We start from the raw sequence: 19,040 nt of genomic DNA, 5'->3' as shown, positions 1-19,040 counted from the left end.
ATATCTAGAGATAAATATGAAACCCATATTAAAAAAATCTAAATGTAATTACAATCTTTATCTCCCTGTAAAAGACTGACTAGATAAAGCAAACACTAATGTACTCGAGCCGACAGGCTAAATTAATTGTCTTTCTACATTTAAATTTTTTATTTTTTTTTTAAGTGTCCAAAGTCTTTGTTACAGTAGCGGAGCTGTGTGGGTAACGCTTTCAGCAGCACCTTCTATATTTAAAACACTAAAGTTTATCGTCTAGGTGGGGAGCAGGTGCTAGAGCAAAGATGTCAAAACATTGTTCTACAGATGGTTTAACTAAAAAGAAAAAAATCCTTTAGCTCGTTCTGCCCAGACACATGGCATTACTAAAATATTTTATTTGAATTTTAACTTCCAGGAGCTATAGAAACAACAGTTAGGACCATTCTGAAGCAATATAAATACATATTCCAAATGCTTAGAAGTACTCTAAGAAACGATGACAGTATCATAGTAACAAACACCATATGGCTTTTTTCTTACATTAAAGTGTCCAATAAATGAAAATTTCAAAGCTTTGACAAATCATTTTACCTTAAAGATTGATAAACATAAAAACAGCATTTTCTGCACCTCCATGTAAGTCTATTAAAACTGTATCAATTGAGGATTATTTCATGCCTAAAAGTTATTAACCACAGTGTGTGCTCTCTTTTGCCAGAGCCAAAGTGATTAGTGAAAGTGGTTCTATCAAGCAGTAATGGGACCCCCTTCTCTGCTTGACTGGACCCCCATTATGTTAATAGGTCCTGCAGCAAGTGTCAGTGGGCCAGGGTCCTAAATGGGGGACACCTCTTCTCTACAGTAGCAGCAGATCATTACTGCAATACAGGACATTATTAAAGGCCCAATGACTTGGTCTTACTTCAGATTGAACAAGGAGGAGATTAGTCGAGTGGGAAATTTTCACTAAACTATAATCAAAATCTAAAAAAATGCAACTGCAGTTAGTCTAGTGTCATATCTACAAATTAATTCAGGTCAACAAGGTACTACTTCCAAGTTACATAACATTTTGTATTACAGGCAGTAACACTTCAATTGTCCTAACAGCACAGTAAAATATATTAACTTAGCATCAAGCCTCAAATATAGAAACCAAGTCTGCAGGGGAGAAAAATAACTGGCTTTAACTAGGTGTGTGGTTGGAAAAGAGGAGATGTAAAGTGTGTACAAGTTTGCCGGAAGGCAGTAAAGAGGAGAGAGAAAGAGAAGTGTTCCTTCCTCTGAAGATGAACCTCGCTCTCTCACACTGGTGCAAAGGCATGGCCTTTGCACAGGGGCTTATCCTTCTTCGAGTAGAACGTCTTCCCCTCCAGGTTGATTTGACAGAGCTTTAAAGATGAAAGGAGCCAGACAAACACAGAGATACAGATTAGGAAACCAGGGCAAAGTAGGTATTAGACCTTAACATTGTGGATGTGAATGTACAGTCTTCTACTGGAAAGCAGACCAGGAGCAAATTATTTACCTGACTGCATTCACTTTCCCAGAACAAAAGGGAAATGGAAAAGGTGACAGTCTACAGGTGACAGGTTGAAAGAGCGCAAGATCGGGGGGAAAGCTCAAGCTCCACAGATGGAGGCAGATTTTTCAGGTGGCATTGTGGTGGGACAGCCAAGAGAGACGGAGCAAAGAGAAGCCCACGGGGAGCCATATCAATCAAAATGACTTACAGCACAGACGAAGCACGTATCGTGCCAGCTGTAGCCCAAGGCCTCCAGAAACCGGTCCCCAGCATCGATCTTAAAGTCACAGCCATGGCATTTGGTGCCAAACATCTTTTCATAGTCTGGAAGGAGAAAGGAGACAATGGAAGAAGTGGTGAGCTGCACAGACATGCAAGATAACATTACAATAAAATAAAACTAATTCAAAAGAGCTTCATCATCCTCAAGATCAGGTCAAGCGTCCTTGACAATCACCATATGTATACATCTCTTAACCTTCATATAAGATGAGTGTGAAATAGGTTTCTGCCTCCTTCATCCTCGTAACGAGAAGACATAATGGCACTCACCACACACAGACACGCTTAAGGATTTGAATGTTGGTAATAAAAAATGATTGAGCTGTTCTGAGGCCAAATGTTGGCTCTTCTCCTCACTGGGCATTCGATACTTTGCCGTTTGTGTTATTTTGTCCACCTGCTGTACAGGCCGAGTGCCTTTCCAGAGTGTAAGGTAGGGATTAGGATGAGGGGAAATTGCTCTAGATACTTAACTGGATTTGCCAGTCTCTTTCATCACAGGGACTCTGGGGAAAGTGTCAGGATATAATGCTGCTTCTCAAGAATGAGTGGGTAAGAGCTGCACAATACCTGAAAGCTGCTGAGGCAGCAGAATGTTTATCAGAGCTAAAGGCATTTATTCAGAGTATGAGTGCTCAGGTTCTGACTTCTACTCTGATAAAGCAGCAATCCACGTCAGAGCCTCTGTAGTGAGCGAGGAGCAAGCTGCCCCACTAAATCATTTACAGCATAATAGGAGAGTGCACACCATTCATAAAATCCAATGGAGAAATGTATGAAGTAAACTATAGCTAAATAGATTACAGCAGATGAAAACATCACACTTTATGATTGACTGTGGTACGTGCCAAAAGATTCATGATGTACGCTCTTGCCAAACTCCACAGCAATAATACAGCAATGCAATGTTTTACAAATGGCTTGATAAAATATATGAAAATGATTCAAGCAAAACTGGAGAGGGAGCCCTGCAGAGAGCTTTTTTTTCCCCACAAAGAAAACAACTTTATCACAAAACGCACTCTGCAAGACCTCTGAATAACCCAGTGGCTGCATTTTTCTGTTTCTGTTATTTCGTCCGTACCACACTTACCCACAACATCCATTTAAAGTAAAAACACATGGCATCTTTCATTAATTAACCACAAATGTAATGCTGTCTGGTGGGATATCAGTTTCCCTACTGACTAGAAGCCAGTGAACATTTACAATGAAAATGCAAGTCCTGGCCCATGTATATAGTTAGAGGGTCTTGCAGGGGCTGTACTCACTTGGCAGTGGAAGTAATTAATGTACACTGAAGATTTTGTGCACACTTCTTAATCTTCCTGCATGTCATTCGCTGCAGCTGAAACATTACCTTTCAATATAGGCTTCCTGTAATTCAGGTTTAGAAATAAATCTTCTATTTAAAGACATAAATATTTTCTTGCTTTCGTAGTAGAGGATTTTTTACTATGGTGATCGTCCATGTCTTTGAACACTCAAATGTGTCTAACAGGAAATGTTTTACATTTTTGAAATGAAAGACAAAAAAGTCCTTGAGTGAAAACAAACTAAACATTCAGGGAAGATGAAATGGATTTTTAATACCCTTAATTACTGATGATGTTTTACATTATTATTACTGAAACTGGCATTTGTCTTGTTTTAAAGCAGGTACATCTGACAGTTTACATACTGATTTTATAAAAGACAGATTGCAGACAAGTAAAGGAAACATATGCAAAACATTTACCCAATGAATTTAATTTGCTTTACACACACACACACACACACACACACACACACACACACGGCTTAAAGAGTAGCAGATCTGGGTATAATGTTTTCAAGTTGAAATCTAGTCCTTCGTAATGAAGGGCAGCATTTGTATTTTGAGTAGTATCTGTTCCAACATTTGAATTTCTCACCTCTCTCACAGTAGGGTTCACCTTCCTCCATATAAAAGGCTTGGTTCCTGATGGGGGTCTTGCAGGCAGCACACTTAAAACACTGAACATGGTAGGTCATCTTCAGGGCATGCATGATTTCCTGATGAAGGGGAGAAAAGGCTGACTTTTTACAAAGATGCAGCTGAAGTGGAATGAAGAACTAGAACATTTTAGGCTTGTATAGGAAAATTGCTGAATATAGTCAATCAGCAGTACTATTCAAGCAGAAAATGTCTTTTCCATAATTTTTAGTTGTATGTTTGGATTTAGCTCAGATGCAGCTCTTACCCCTGTAATTTTCTTTTTGCATTTTGCACAGTTAGGAGCGTATCGGTTATCGTGGCACTTGGTGCAGTAGACAGACCCTCTCTCTTCGAAGAAGCCGCCTTCATCCAGGACGGCCTTACACTGTGAACACGTGAACTCCTCTGGGTGCCAAGAACGGCCGAGTGCTACCAGGTATCGACCCCTGGAAAACACATGTACAAACACACACACAAAAATTAGATGTGGGACATTTGCTATGACTTGTACTGCATAAACAAAAGGACATCCCCAGTTTATGTTCCAGCCTAGTTGACTGTTGTTGACATATCCCTATTTATCGAACCCATATCCTGTCCTCCTACTCTGTTCACTGTCAATTAAAAGGTGAAATGGCCATAAAAAGGTTTACTGCTATCTGCTACATAATCTTCCACTAATAAGGAAAATATGGACATGTGAAAACCACCCCCACACCCACCCCTAACTGCACAGAATAAGAATTGCACTGATCCTTTGTGAACCAAACTTTGAGACATCTTTTTAGTTCTGATGACTTTGTACCCGCCTTTGTTGGAAACAAATCTTTCCCAACACAACCAGAATAAAAATGAAGGTTTCTTTGTTATCTTCAAAATGTGTGAAATGAGATTTAAATTACATCAAAATCTGCATAATGCTCGTCTCTAGTGATCAAAAGACGTCTCCAAACTGTGTTAATTATGGTGACTGACTTTATTAGCTGCAGACATACACTCTGGCATTGTGTATATTAAATATTTCATCTGATGATGTGTCATTTATCTAATAGCACTTTTGAAAGAGCAAACACACATTTTGTTCTGGTAAGGGAAGCCAACGGGGGACAATGACGTGGCAGTGTAATCTCACCTGATGATTTTGTTGCAGGCACCACATACTGGGGTCCTCCCACCGTCCTCAGGCGGCTGCTGCGCTGCCTGCAGGATCGAGCTGCGGTTCTGCATGGGAGTTGGCTGGGCCGGCTGCTGGTGCTGGGTGACAACGGTGCTGGTCTTGTCTGGGCGATAGCGGTCAGCAAAATTAGGGTCAGTGACCCATGGTGGTCGGCAAGAAGGGCCTGAACTCCCTGCTGCCGCAGCCTTTGAGTCTGGCCCAGAAAAAACACATTTCATTAGTTTTGAAATTCCAGTATTTCTATGAAATAATCAAATTCAATAACAAGTCATAGCCTAGTTTTTCAAAGGGGGGGTTTCCTTTGTGCCACATACATGCTCCTCCAGATGTCTTTTGTGACAGTTTTGCTCGTCATGTCGTTGCTGCTGATGCTCATGTATTGACATTTAATAAGAATCTATTAGCACAGGCTAGGCCGGATGCTGCCGGGGCTCTTTTTATGCATCAGTAGGAGCAGAGACTCACCATCTGGTTTTTCCGCTGCCTGGGCCTTGGCAGGTGAGAGAGCTGGCTCAAGGCTGTGGGTAGAAAATGACTAATTAGAAAAGAAACACACACTCACAGACAGACCTTTCAGTAACCATGGTTACTTCTCAATGAACGTCATGTTTGGATAATCAGCAGCAATGTCTGCCTCCATTACATTGTGCCACAGATTACCTTCTGCTGTGTGAATGATCATGAGCATCATCATCTCTAATATTAATCAGTGTCAACAGGACAGCATGGTACTTATGCCTGGTGTGTTACAACGAGCTGGTTGGTTAAAGAAAACCAATTGTAATGGAAATTTCTTCAGTGGTAACGAAATATAGTGAGTCATTTCCCTGAGCTTGGTGTTTTCAGGCCATTTGCATGATTATACAAGACTTTGTGAGACAAATCAATCATGTACTTTAAATAATCAGTGCCGAGCCACACATTTTAGCTCTGCATCAAACTAGCTCGAGAACTGTTACTCTAATTAGAGCAATAAGAAACCTGAACATCACCGTGGATTGATTGGCGTCACTCACAGGCAAAGTCAGAGAAAGAGAAACTCATCAGAGTCGCTGTCAGATTTAGATGCAGAAGAGTTTCCTTTCAAGCCTGCATGTGCAGAAGTGTTGGAATAAAGGCTTGTTTCTACATTTCAAAGTTCTGTTACCCGCAGCAAGCGTCGCTATATTCAGAAAATCTTCAAACCATGACTGAAACGGAAAAACAACTTCAGAGCCAAAACAGTGGGCTCTGGAGTCGTCGGGGGGGAGGGGAAAAATAAAAAATAAAAAACTGCCTTAAACATCTATCATGTTTACATCATCAACTGTGCCATCTACATTACACTAATGAAAGATGATGAAATCATTTCTCATTTGCAAAGAAAAAGGAAAATGTGAAATGAATTACCCTTCAAACGCCTTGTTCTGTAGCATGGCCTGTATCAGGTTACGTCTATCAATTATGCTCCTTATGTAAAAAAAAAAAAAAACTACACAATACGTTATAGAGAGAATGAGGCAGGAGACATGACAGAAATACAGCTGGGAGCTTTCTATTGAAGAAGAATAAAAACAGTCTGCTATGTTCCAAACAGCATACTCTGAATAATAAAGAACGTTAAATCCTTTTGCAGCAGCAAAAAAGATGGCTTGCAGGGTTTGTGATGGAGCTAGGAAGTTAAATCTTACTAAATTAAAGAAATGACGACCCCTTCCAGGAGATTTCTGGGGAGGAATTACTGCAAAACAAGGTAGAGGAGTTTGAATGAGAAGGGTAACGTGGCTGCGTCAAACAAGGGCCACAATGAACCTGTTGTAGCCTGTTTGACATGCAGACCCTGGGTCAGCTGCCCTCTACCCCACACTGGCAGGCTGCTTTTGGGACAGCACCTAATGGCTCACAATAACCCATCCTGGTCAACAGCGTGGCCCTGCCTACACTCCCTTGAAGTGCAACCCTAAGTGACAACAGGCCAGTGACTCACTAACTGCTCATACGCAGCTTTGAGAGGTTTGCTTGGCTGCACTTTAGTCTGATAAAAGTTGCAGGTGCAAATTGGAGTACATCCTCTACAGCAGCTAATTCCCACCTGGAGCGCCCTTTTTTGACATTTTCACTACTTTTCCACATTCCCCTCCCCAATTCTGCTCAGTGAGGGGCTCAGTGTGATGCAGGTGCACAATTGACAGTACCTGCATCACAGACTGTTTTTTTGCCTATGACAGAGTTTTGGACATGCTGCAGAGCAGCACCCCATGGAACATCTCCTTGACATTTCCTCTTTGCACCTCTGATTTCAGATTCACTTGCCTTTTATTTTATTTATTTTTTATTTTATTTTTTTTTGGGGGGGGAGGCTTCATCCCCTGTGGGATGCATCGACCTGAGCAATAAAAAAAAGGAGGAGTTTGTTGGCAGCTCAACATCCTGCAGAGAAAGGAGCAGATTTTCATTTCAGATGCAGCAAGAAGCCACTGACATATGTCAACCCTGCACAGTGTGGAGGTAGAGGTGATGCAGCTTTGTAAGAACTTGAATGTGACAAATGACAAAATGTCAAACAACAGCGGCACAGAGCAGAGGGATGTTTTACGTGTTGAACATGCTACATTGCTTTGTTTTTATTTGTAGCCTACTCTGTATTCACGAGGCAGGCAATGTCAAGAAAGCTATGAGTTTTTCCTTCATTTCATGTTAAAATGGTTTTATTACTTAACATACCACAGTAATATTTTTAATCAACATTTTTTTGTTCCCACTGTTCTCGTTATAATCTGACTCCAGACCTTTGACATGAACACACCTAAAGATTCAAATTTTGCCCACTGCTAAAGACTTGTTTTGCTCATTTAGTAACTTTATAGTTACCTTGTTAAACCTTTATAAATTTAATATTTCAATACTAATTTCATAATTGATAACCAATGTGTGTATACATTTCAGCACTGCATAAACTACAAATAGCTACAAACTCCTTGTTGTTCAGTACACCAAATACTAAATACAGAAAGTGTTATGACTCAGCAAAAGATAATAATAATTATTGTTTCCTAAAACTATTAAGGGCAGAGCATTTCTCAACCTGTCACAGCTCAAATTCCTGCTGTTGGTTATATGCTTCACTTGCCAGCGTACTGTTCCCCATCACAACCCATTAGGTAATACCACCTTTCCACTAGCAACCATTCCTCATTTTTCTCTGGCCAAAAAATTTACAAAAAGTACTTTTTGTACCTGTGACTAGTGCTCTTTTAAAATTTTTTGATAATATGAATATGATCATGATGGGTTTTTTTATACTTTTGGTTTACATTTTAGGTGAGTGCAACAGAAAAAAGGCTACAATTGCTTACTGTGCACCTCTGCTCTTTATGAATGTGTGCAGCTTCATGTGTGTGTGTGCCCATGTGTTTTTATGCCTGACTACACAACAATTTTTGCTCTGAGGCAATAAAATGTAAACCTCAGACCTTGATCATTAAAAAATAAATAAATAAATAAAAAAACATCCCATTAATTCAGCACTGCATAAATACTGAAGAAAGCCCTACTTCTACTTTATCATTGTTCACTACACCAAATAAATACAAAAATTGTTATGACTCAGCAAAAGAAATAGGAATTAGATAAGATGTGTATAAAAGGGAGGAAACTGAACAAACAATATAAGAAAGGACAGAGAAGCAAGAATCGTTTTTTACAGAGGTTTTATATTTGATGACAGCAGAAAAAAGTACAGATTTATCTTCCTTTTCTTTCTTAATGGATGGAGAGGCCCACGAGATGAGGGATCAGAAATGACAACTCTAAAGGATGAAGAACTCAATAAATGCAAATAGGCAGAGAGAGAAGACCAGAGAGAGGCAGAGAGGGAGATCAAACAAGGGTCTGAGCTGCACAATCAAAAAAGAAATAATGCACAGAAAGGAACTTCCCACTGCTGAGACCGTCCCTGGCACCTCCCCACTGGTTTACTCCAAGTAAACACACTGTGAAATGGACAATAGGGCTCCAGAAGACGCAGTGGTCCACGGTGTTGCAGCGATCATCAAGTCAGAAATTCAGTGGGAGATCTTACACTTAGGCTCAGTATGCAAAGTTCCACTTTGGATTTTGTCGTCTAGGTTACATTTCTTCTATTTTTGGTTAGCTTTTCTTTTTCTTTTTTTTAACTCTAAGTTCTTTTTCACCCCATCTGTGTCTGAAAGGTGAATTTGTTAACTGCCATTGGATGGTCAGCTATCTTCGTCATCTTTGTCACATAGTCATTGCAGTGTGGCTATCGCTAGCAGGCTCTGGCTGTGCTCTGCATCCCGTTGCGTCTGGGATGTCGCTCAGGATTTGATATTTAGGGCGCGAGCAGACCTGTCGTGGTGCCAATCCCTCAGACGAGCATAGCGGGGACTTTGAATCTCCGTGAGGAACTTTTCCCTGACCGTAAGCAACAGAAATATGAAAGAGATAGACAGGAAGGAAACAGATTGCAGGGGAGAGGATAAATAAAAGCAGAGCAGACAGTGGAGTAAGGAGCACAAAAGGTGAAAAAGTAGCAGAGAAATAAAAATAGGTGAAATAGCATAGATTTTAAAAAAAGGAAATGACAAATATGGAAGAAAAATATTGAAGTGAACTTAAAGTATCAGTTCTACAATCTGCAAAATCACTTTCTTGGCAACAGTAAATGAGAAGATTGACGGTTTTCTACAACTACTCACAGGTAGCAAATCCACCATCCAGCACCTCAAAAGCTCACTAATTAACACCTTATATCTTTCTTTAATCTCTTTTTTTAAAGCAAGAGAAAGAGGTAAAAATAACACATTGTGGTTTTAGTGGTTTAGCCAAGAATTAGCTCCTATTGAGGTACATGCAGGTTGTGTTACAGTCGGAGGCAGATTAGCTCTTTCCGCTTTTTATGCCAAGTTAAGTTACGTGGCTGCAGCAACATTTTTACTATAAAGACACAAAAGTCATGTCAATCTTCTCAGCAAGAAAGCAAATACTCAAAACTGCTAAACCTTTTTAAATGTTAGTAAATTATGTCTTGGAGCACATGTTTTATTAATCACACCACACACTGTTTTCAGGTTTTTACCTGGACCTCTTCATGTTCTCATCATCCGGGTCCTGCACTAAGAGATCCACGAAAGACACACATCAGCATACCTTACTGATAACAATGATACACAGCTGCTGTTTAGTTTCCATATAAAGATAGCTAGCAGATCCTAAGACAAAACCAAGACAATAGCCACCTGCCATTTTATGGACTCTCGTCTTTCTTGTGCCACTCACTCATCACATCTCATCAAATGTTCAGTGACAAACCTCCTACACCTCCTCTTGACTACCATGCCAACCTATCATTTCTTGATCTCACTCTCCCGGACCTCAGTCCTGACTTACTGAAGTCGGTGCCTGTGAGCTGGGCAAGGATGCGGAAGGAGCGGGACTGGGTGGTACCAGTCCGAGGCTGCCAGTCCTCAGTGTCTTGAATCAGCCTCTTCTTACTGCGGTCATTGGGGATAAAACAGGAAACGTTCTCCACTCTGAGGCCGTGCCTGCGCACAAACACCCAGCAACAGCACACGGCAGGCGCAGTTAACAAAATCCTATCAAGGGACTACCCACCACATCAACCTAGCTAATCAGGTGACCTTGAAAATGGAGTACACCCTGAACATATCATGCAATACTTTAGAGTAGTGCTCTGAATCGCAGTCATGCAATAAACCATCTAATGGGTTCACACTGCCAGGTTTCTCATGGGAACACTGACTCATTAATGGACGTGACCACATTAAAGACATTAAAGACAACATTTACAACTGAATCAATGTGAGAAATGCTATCAGACTACAGTATCTGATCTTGTTTGTGGATTAATTTCAATACTTGTTAAAGCATTTTGACAAATTATTCAAGTAAACACTCCATTCCACTGAAACATGCAGTGTTTAAAAAGCAAGTAGAAGTTTAAATATGAATGGATATTAATGGTCTACACAGCAGCATCTGCACCATTCTCATCATTATTAGACTCGCCAATGTATCCATCTACTAAGCGGACAAAGTAGCCAGCATGCATCCAGCTGCCCCTTACTTGGGATCTAGGTACATTTCACCATAGTAAGTAGCTTCACCCCTGTAGAATAGACCAAAGATCAAAGGAAGTTAGACTGTTTAGCGGTAACACAGGGAAGACAGAGGATGGGGGGAGACTAAGCCCTTAGATTGATGACTAAACAGCTTTTACACAATACTAATGTGTAATCATGGCCCATCATTTAAACCTGAAACCACTGCAAACTGAGCAGTGGTTCCCAACTTGAGGGTAGAATAACATTGTTCCACAAGGTTTAGTTTTGAAAGGTTAAAAAAAAAAAAAAAGGCTGGTATACACTGTGGTAGGGGATGGAAATTATTTTTACATGAGTGACAATCACAAACATTTTCTACCGAATGTTGAATGAAAAAAAGAATTATACTAACTTGTCAACAGTTTCCGACTGTGGAGTTAGAAGAAAAAAAGCACAAAGAAATTGAAAGAAAGAGGTCAGATTTCACATTTGGGTTGCAGGAGAAGCAGAACATTTCAATAAATTAGTTATTCAGTATAACATCCATCCAATATCTTCAACCGCATATCCTGTTCAGGGTCGCCTATCCCAGCTGTCATTGGGAAAGAGAGGGTTCACCCTCCCACCCTGGGAAGGTCACCAGTCCATGTCAGCACCAACACAGAGACATGCACATATAGACAACCACTTATATTCACACCTAAAGGCAATTTAAAGTTACCAATTAACAGAAATCCAAAAATACAAGGTGCAGAAAACATGCAAGAGGTTAGGTGAGGTGAGGCATGCCATTTCTGTCAACAAGCTCTGTGAGAAAAAGATGGCGTTCTTTCCCTGCCAATCTGACCCAAAATGACTTTAGATTTTGGATCGTCAATGTCATTCCACTCTCTCACCCGTATACACAAAAGCTATTCAGCCGTGTAAATGGCCGTAGAGAAAAGAAGCTTTGCCTAATTTTTGCACTCCTGCAGTTAGTCAACAACCATAAATGCCATAACAGCGACACATCATGCTAATAAAAGCTCTGTAAAATGGAAAAAAAAACAACAACAAAAGAGCCCATTTCAATACGGCAGGCTGGACACATTGAACATATGATTGTATCCGTTTACCTTCTGGACTAATCCAACATGTTCAGCAAACTGGGATGACCGTTATTATTAGGCTTCATTTTTGTTAAAGGCAACTACAAGAAAGTGTTTAGCCTTCCACAACAAAACTGTACATGTATGTGAAGCCTCTCTATTGCGTCACAGTAAGTATAGTAACACTTTATTTAGCCTCACACAATAGGAGTGAGGCCAAACAGAGAAACAGGCCACATCTCACCAATGGTTAGAGTCTGATCAATACCACAACCCAAATTACAGGAACGAGAACAGCCATACTGCCACTTTCAGCATCTTTGACATGTGTTTTGATTTATTGTTGTAATCTATATAAAACCTAAAAACCGAGTGGCAAAATAAAAACTGACAAATTCTGCAATTTATTGTAAGCAATTATAGTGGTATTAGTTTGGACATGGGAACATTTGGATTACAGCTTTAAAAACAGATTCAAGCCAATCACCTTTGAAGACCCCCCCCGCCCAAATAAAAGCCAAATTGATCAAATAAGTTTGATAAAGTCGATCAGAAGAAGATGATCAACTTTTTTAATCACATTTTAGCTTTATATGAGGTAGTAATATGCAAAAAGGACTCCCTCTGAGCTGGTAAGGCATCATTTTAACTGCTGCTCCATAAAAATTAATTTCATTCATAATTCTGTTCCTACTGTGATTAAACGGAGTGAAAGACAGACCGTGACCAAGAGTTTCCATCATGTTACTCAACTCTCACAAATAACTGGTTGTATAACTGTCTAATGGAGACAGTATTATGGAACATGCATAAAGATAAAATGGGACTGTTTACTAGTTTTATTTTTGAGCAGAATGCAAATAGAGACGTCACTAAATATTGTATTGAAAATAGGAGGTTTAACTGATTTAGGGGCAAAGTGACAAAGCAATAGCCATGATAAACAACTCAGCATCTCAAAGCAGAGAAAAACTTTTAGTCCAAAGTTTAGTGCAGTAGACGTATTTGCTAAGTATCATGGACTTGAAAATCAATTCTGACATTTCATTCCATAATACTACTGACTGTATATCCAAAACACAAGTCACAATCAGTAAGACAATTATCTATTGAAGTGTGTGTGTGTGTGTGTGTGTGTGTGTGTGTGTGTGTGTGTGTGTGTGTGTGTGTGTGTGTGTGTGTGTGTGTGTGTGTGTGTGTGTGTGTGTGTGTCTTAGGAGGGGAGGGGTTGGGAATCACTAAAATAAAATCATAACATCGATAGCAGACAAAAAAAATAAAAAATACAAACAAACACACAGGCAGAAAACCGGAAAGGGATTTTACAAGACCATAAAACTGCTACTGATTATTGACAAATCCTTTACTAATCTCTGGGAAAACGGTTCCTGTCATGCGATAAATTCCACTCAAGGTCTTTGAGCTGGAGGAAGCCAGCTTGAATTGCATAGGTCAGCTAGATATTACTTCCTCTGCAAATAAAGTGTTGGCTTTCATTTGCATGAGCTGAAGTATAATAAACACAGACAAGATCATTTGGGTCTGTTTTGGCAAATGTTTGAAAACCTCCTTTTACCCAAGATTATTCTCCAGCCATTGTCCATCAAACAATCTCCTTTATTATAGATAATAATAGGAAAGGTTTAAACAAAAGTTAATATATGCTTCCCAGCTTGTGTTAAATTACTAGTAGATGGGGGAGTAATTAGGTTGATCTCAGTGGTGAGTCAGCATACATCTATTTTGTTCATTTTTACAATATTTCTTAAAAATCTGGGACACAATCTTGGCACGACCTGCTGTAGTGATTGAAATAAATTATTGACATAATGCAGTCTGAAGGAGTTATTTTTCCTCAGTGCAAAAACAATTTGAGATTTCAAAAATACCATTAAAACCCCATCAGTCACACTGTGGCTCTATAGGTAATAGTGTTTTTTTTAATCCACCTACCCATTCTGTGGCTGCTGCGTACTGGCACGGCCCTGTGAGCGCAGAGTGTTAAGTTTAGGCGAGTAGGACACAGGTTTAATAACGGGTCCTGAGTTGGCACTACCACCCCCTGCATTAAATGGCCTCGCCATCTTGTTAATGGTTGTGCTGGGGGCAAAGGTGTACTTTGGCTGAGCAGAAGCTGGAGCAAGCAAATCCTATGGGGGTGAAAGAGGGAGACAAGGCAGCACAGTGCACAACATGCAGTGAGACATTTGTGACAAATCGTAAAAGTTCCTTCTGCTGTTGCACAATCCCAAGCTTTACGTTAAGATTCCCAACATTTTCTCCAAGCAAATGATTACTCCGTGCTGCAGGAGCCGCTCCGACAAAGCCTGGAGGCTTTTCTCTGCGCACGGAAGAAGTGCTTAAAAAAGTGTGAACACAGGCATTTTATTTGTGTTGGCAGTCAGCCAAGGACTGGCAAAAGTAATCTACTACTGCCAGGAAAATGAAAATGCTCAAAGAGAAAAGCTGCCATATTTGACTGACATGTCTCACTAATGAGATTCCTCAGTGAGCATTATGCATGGGCTGCAAAAAAAACACCTACTAAAATGGAACATTGAATTTGTGAGAGTATGATGTTCCAGCTGCTTTACTAAAAACAGCATGTAATACAAAGCAGTTCATGACACCAGAGGCAAGTAGTTCTCAGGAGGACTGACAGTCACACTGAATCTATTAGTATTTCTCTTGTATCTGGTTCTCAGGATTGTGCAAGGCATTACAAAAAATAAAAAAAGTAAAAAAAAAAATAAAAAAAAAAAAAACTGCAGAAAATTCTAAAAGCAAAATTCACAACACTCCATCCAAAACAAAACTCATTTAGCAAATCACTAATGCTCTGCTAATGCACAGTACATGGACTGACAGGTGAATCAGATTTATTTAAACACAAAGTGACACAACACACCCTGGGGCCATTTGTGAGCAACTATTCAAGGGAGTTTCAGATTCAATCAATGTCACTTTAGTCCGGTAGCAGACCATGCCAAAGAATGCCAGTGTTCATACAGAGGTGAGCTGTGTGTTTGCTGTATGTCTGTAGGTCTTACCTTCTGGTCTCCGCCCGCTTTAAAAGCTCTGTGGAAAGCAAAGATGGAGATACAGTTACATTGAAGTCACCTTCAAAATGTCAGTTACAATCTGGATAAGAAAACTTGTGTTTCTCCTAAACAGAACACAGTTATGGTCTCCCGAAATGTTACAAGTCTCATAGATTACAGAATTAAAGACAAGGGCTCAAAATGTCCATAATAATAATAATAATAATAATAATAATAATAATAATAATAATAATAATGCATTTCTAAACATGTGGTTTAGATAACTGGGGTCAAACTGGCCCACAAGCCCAGGCCCTGCCAGCCCGTACCCCAGTAATGACAAAAAAAGGCTTGTGTATTTAAAAAAAATTAAGTGTCACGACACTATAATACACCAAAGCCAACAAGTTTTCACTAAGGCTTGGCCTGTCCGCAGATTCACCCATCATGCCGTGAGAATGCTGTCACAATGTTGCACATTTCCTTAGTCTAATCCCAGGGTTTACATTACTGTGGTGCCTTTCCTGCCTGCAGCAACACAGCCGACAAGTCATTAAAATATCTTTACTTAAACACAGAGTTAGCTTGTCTTATGTTGGCTGGTAACGTTTAAAATTATTAACCAGAGCCCACTACCACCTCCCCTGACTACAGTTTACTACAACACAAAGCTGCACAAAGGATGCAGCCATGAAGTCATTATTGTTTCAGACTACGATTACACAATCACACACACACACACACACACACACACACACACACTGTCCTGAGACAGTGAGAAATGAATAACAGCTCATGTCACTGTCTGCCCAACTACTGATAGAGCAACGTCAGGACAGGACAACAAGAGGGTTGAATAGATACCGAAAAGGAGCGACAACTGTGTGTGTCACACTTCTGGGAAGTCAATGTGACATCCATAGTGCTTCAGCTAGCCTACAATTTCATGAGTCACACTTCAAATCAGGGATATGAGAAATATGTATGATGCCTCCTATGCTACAGTATTTATTTTGGCAAACATGGAAATGATCATATCACTGTTACTTGGAATAAGTTAGCTTGCTTGAAGTACATCTGACCTGTGCAGAAACTGAATATGCACACTATGAGATCACTTCCTGCCTCATTTCATGGATCACGTATTTGAAATGATGCATGCTTGGCTTTCTGGGGAGTGTCAGATAAAAAGTGAAAAACTCCCAAGACATCAAACTTTGTACACATCAAATATGGACCTAGTGTGTCCCTGTACATGTTAGATGACCTCTTTTCTTGAAGCTGAAAATTGATTGACCGACTATTTTTGATTCCACTTCTTATAAAGAGCTCTGGATAAAGACAACATTTTCCCATAACAAGAGACATGAGATGATCATTGGTATTTAACAAAATGAGGCACTAAACCAAACAACAGGCTATATCTCATCGGCGTGCAGCTGTCCTCCTCCCTCGACATACTAGAAACAATGGAAGGCAGCCAAGATACGAATAAATACAACTGACAATAGCTGCTCTCTGAGAAGTGTTTTAGGAAAACAATATTTGCTTGTCTTACTATACAATAACAATGGGAGAGGGAGGGATGTAAGGAGGTAACTGGGGATTCATGGGAAGGGAGGCATGGGTAAAAACAGAATTGAAAAATGTAAAATGTTTACACAAGGAGATGAGAAAGTGAAGGCAAATCATAGAGAGCAGAAACAAGTAAGCCCATCGTTGCTCGCTGGCACATTAGAGGTCTACCCCCCCCAACTTTGATGGACAGACCTCTGGCTAATGCGTAACTGATTAACCTGAGATTCCCCACCTCTTTCTCCCTTTTCTCTTCCTTCTCAAACTCCAAAGAACAAGTCTACTGCTCTCTCTCACTTGCACTCTATTTAAGGCATTTAGCAGATCGAGATAGAGTGTGTGACCTCTTTCTGCAGGGGAAAAAATAAATACATGCAACATCAGCATTGGCTATAAGAAAAAAAAAAAAAACGATTTTCAGTTCTTTGGTAGCAAGACTTATCTTTTATAAATATCTCAACCATATGCAGTAACTCTTGGATAATAACCTGCTGCAATAACCTGCTACCTCCCTTATTCCCTTTTCACCTTATTCCCTTTAGTCTGCAATTTAGCAGAACCCATTCAACATCACTTTACATTACAGTGGTTCATGTGTTCATTGTCTCTCAAATAAATAAATTGAATCAATAAATTGAAAAATTGTTTATAAAATGTTGAAATTTGTTTGTCGTATCTTGTTTTGTCCAACTATCACTGCAAAAAGATATTGACTTTTCTATCAAAGACAAAGGCATTAAATCGTTTGATCAGCTTTAGCAAAATGTCAGCTTTTAGATTATCAAAGTAGGTGCCAACTAATTTTCTGTTGGTCAGCTTATCAAATATTATATCAGTAATTACTGCAGATCTGTTTTAGATTACTAAGAACTGCTTATGTTAAGTTCTAGTCTATTTTAAAAGAGAAAAATGAACTGCAAAGCCCAGTGGGTTTACTGATCCAACTACAGAGATCTATGATGTGAGAGAATAACATATTGAACAATATGTTGCAAACACCCACTACTAGGATCTCTAATAAGGCTTTGTTTTCATCTTAAAAGTTATAATAAAAAAAAATAAAAAATGACCCATGGCTGTTCTCACTCTCAACAAACGAAGTGAACAAAGAAGATTTGTCAGAATTTAAGAGCTGAGGCTCTTGGCAGGCAACAACAAAGGGAGCATGATGTAAAAAAAAGTCTATGTTACAGCACAATCTCTTTACGTATGAGTATCAAAAACTCAATGAGTTGCATGACAGCTGCAAGGCGTATCTTTATTACTTCACTAGTCAATAGCTTCCTTTCTAAGGCGTCAGACTCTTGAATAGCTATATTTTATCTTTCTTTGGGACTAGAATCATTCATTAGAAGACTAATTATAAGAATGATTCTGCCATTGTAGACAATGTTCATACTTTATGAAACAGAAATATATGGTTGCGATAGGTTAGCAGCTATGAGAGCTGCTTGTATGAAGGTTATCCAGAGCTAATTAAAACAAATCAAGCAAAAGTGGAAAAAAAGCAAAAGAAAAAAAGATTTTCCTTACTTACACTTAACAAGCAATTTTAATCTGAAGAAAGACTTCTTCTAATTTCATTATAAAGTCGAGGTTCCCATGCAGCCTTTGAAGGTACTTTATTTCAACCAAACAAAGCCCAGTGTATCTGCCTGACAGCAGCTGGCATGTGGGCTACTCTCCCTGGCTCTTGTGTCTTTAGAATAAGCACGAAACATTAGTATAATAAAAAACTAGAAAGACCACACATCTTCTAGTTACCTTGATAATAAATTGCAAAGACCCAAAGTTTTAAATCTGGATCAACATCTGAAGTGACTCTGGTAAAAAGAGAAACCCAAGTATATGGGTTATGAACACCACGTTATCCCTATTTAACTCATTTAAAAAACATGCACCACCTATAACTAGTTTAAGCCAGCAAGGCTTTGGCAAACATATCTAAGAAAGCAGCAGGCCTTCTTTCAAATTTAAGAAAAAAAAGTGTAGAGAGTACAAAATTGTGTTGTGATCAGATAGAAATTTGTAGAAAAGAAAAAATTGCAGTTTCCAAAATTGTTAATGAATGTGGGTGGAATTGGGAAGGAACTCTATACAGGATTGATAAGCTAAAGCAGGCAAGTGCTTTATAAACAACCATATGGTAGCACTATCTGTACTGGCCCCAGTTAGTTCTTTTTCAGCTCATGGACCGACACCAAATTCTACTAAAATCTGTTCAGTAGTTATCCTGGTAACTACTGTACTAGACAAGGGACAAACAGGATCAAATCTAACCTCCCCTCACAGAAATAATTACTTTTTCTAAAGCATTTTCTAGTGGGGTTGTGACTTGCAAAAAAATTAAATTT

The 19,040-nt window shown here is 39.4% G+C and overlaps 1 protein-coding gene across 4 annotated transcripts in view; it reads right to left on the bottom strand.

The window, feature by feature from the left end:
- Positions 1-330: 330 nt before the first annotated feature.
- The window catches only part of pdlim7 (PDZ and LIM domain 7), a 28,343-nt gene continuing 9,633 nt past the window's right edge, over positions 331-19,040 (bottom strand). For 2 of the 4 annotated variants that reach the window (XM_067517487.1, XM_067517488.1), the window contains exons 4-11: positions 15,121-15,148; positions 14,024-14,220; positions 5,386-5,438; positions 4,876-5,113; positions 4,009-4,189; positions 3,700-3,820; positions 1,713-1,828; positions 331-1,370 (exon numbers count right to left, since the gene is read on the bottom strand). In XM_067517487.1, coding sequence (XP_067373588.1) covers positions 1,284-1,370; positions 1,713-1,828; positions 3,700-3,820; positions 4,009-4,189; positions 4,876-5,113; positions 5,386-5,438; positions 14,024-14,220; positions 15,121-15,148 — 1,021 coding nt within the window. In that variant the 3' untranslated portion in view covers positions 331-1,283. Of the gene's footprint in view, positions 1,371-1,712; positions 1,829-3,699; positions 3,821-4,008; positions 4,190-4,875; positions 5,114-5,385; positions 5,439-8,592; positions 9,334-9,997; positions 10,035-10,308; positions 10,464-11,005; positions 11,048-11,394; positions 11,412-14,023; positions 14,221-15,120; positions 15,149-19,040 lie in introns of those variants that run through there. The other 2 variants (XM_067517489.1, XM_067517490.1) reach the window with 2 other exon arrangements.

The sequence above is a fragment of the Channa argus genome, chromosome 10 (assembly GCF_033026475.1).
Source record: "Channa argus isolate prfri chromosome 10, Channa argus male v1.0, whole genome shotgun sequence".
Classification (NCBI taxonomy): domain Eukaryota; kingdom Metazoa; phylum Chordata; class Actinopteri; order Anabantiformes; family Channidae; genus Channa; species Channa argus.
This window is presented reverse-complemented; position numbering and strand designations above follow the sequence as displayed.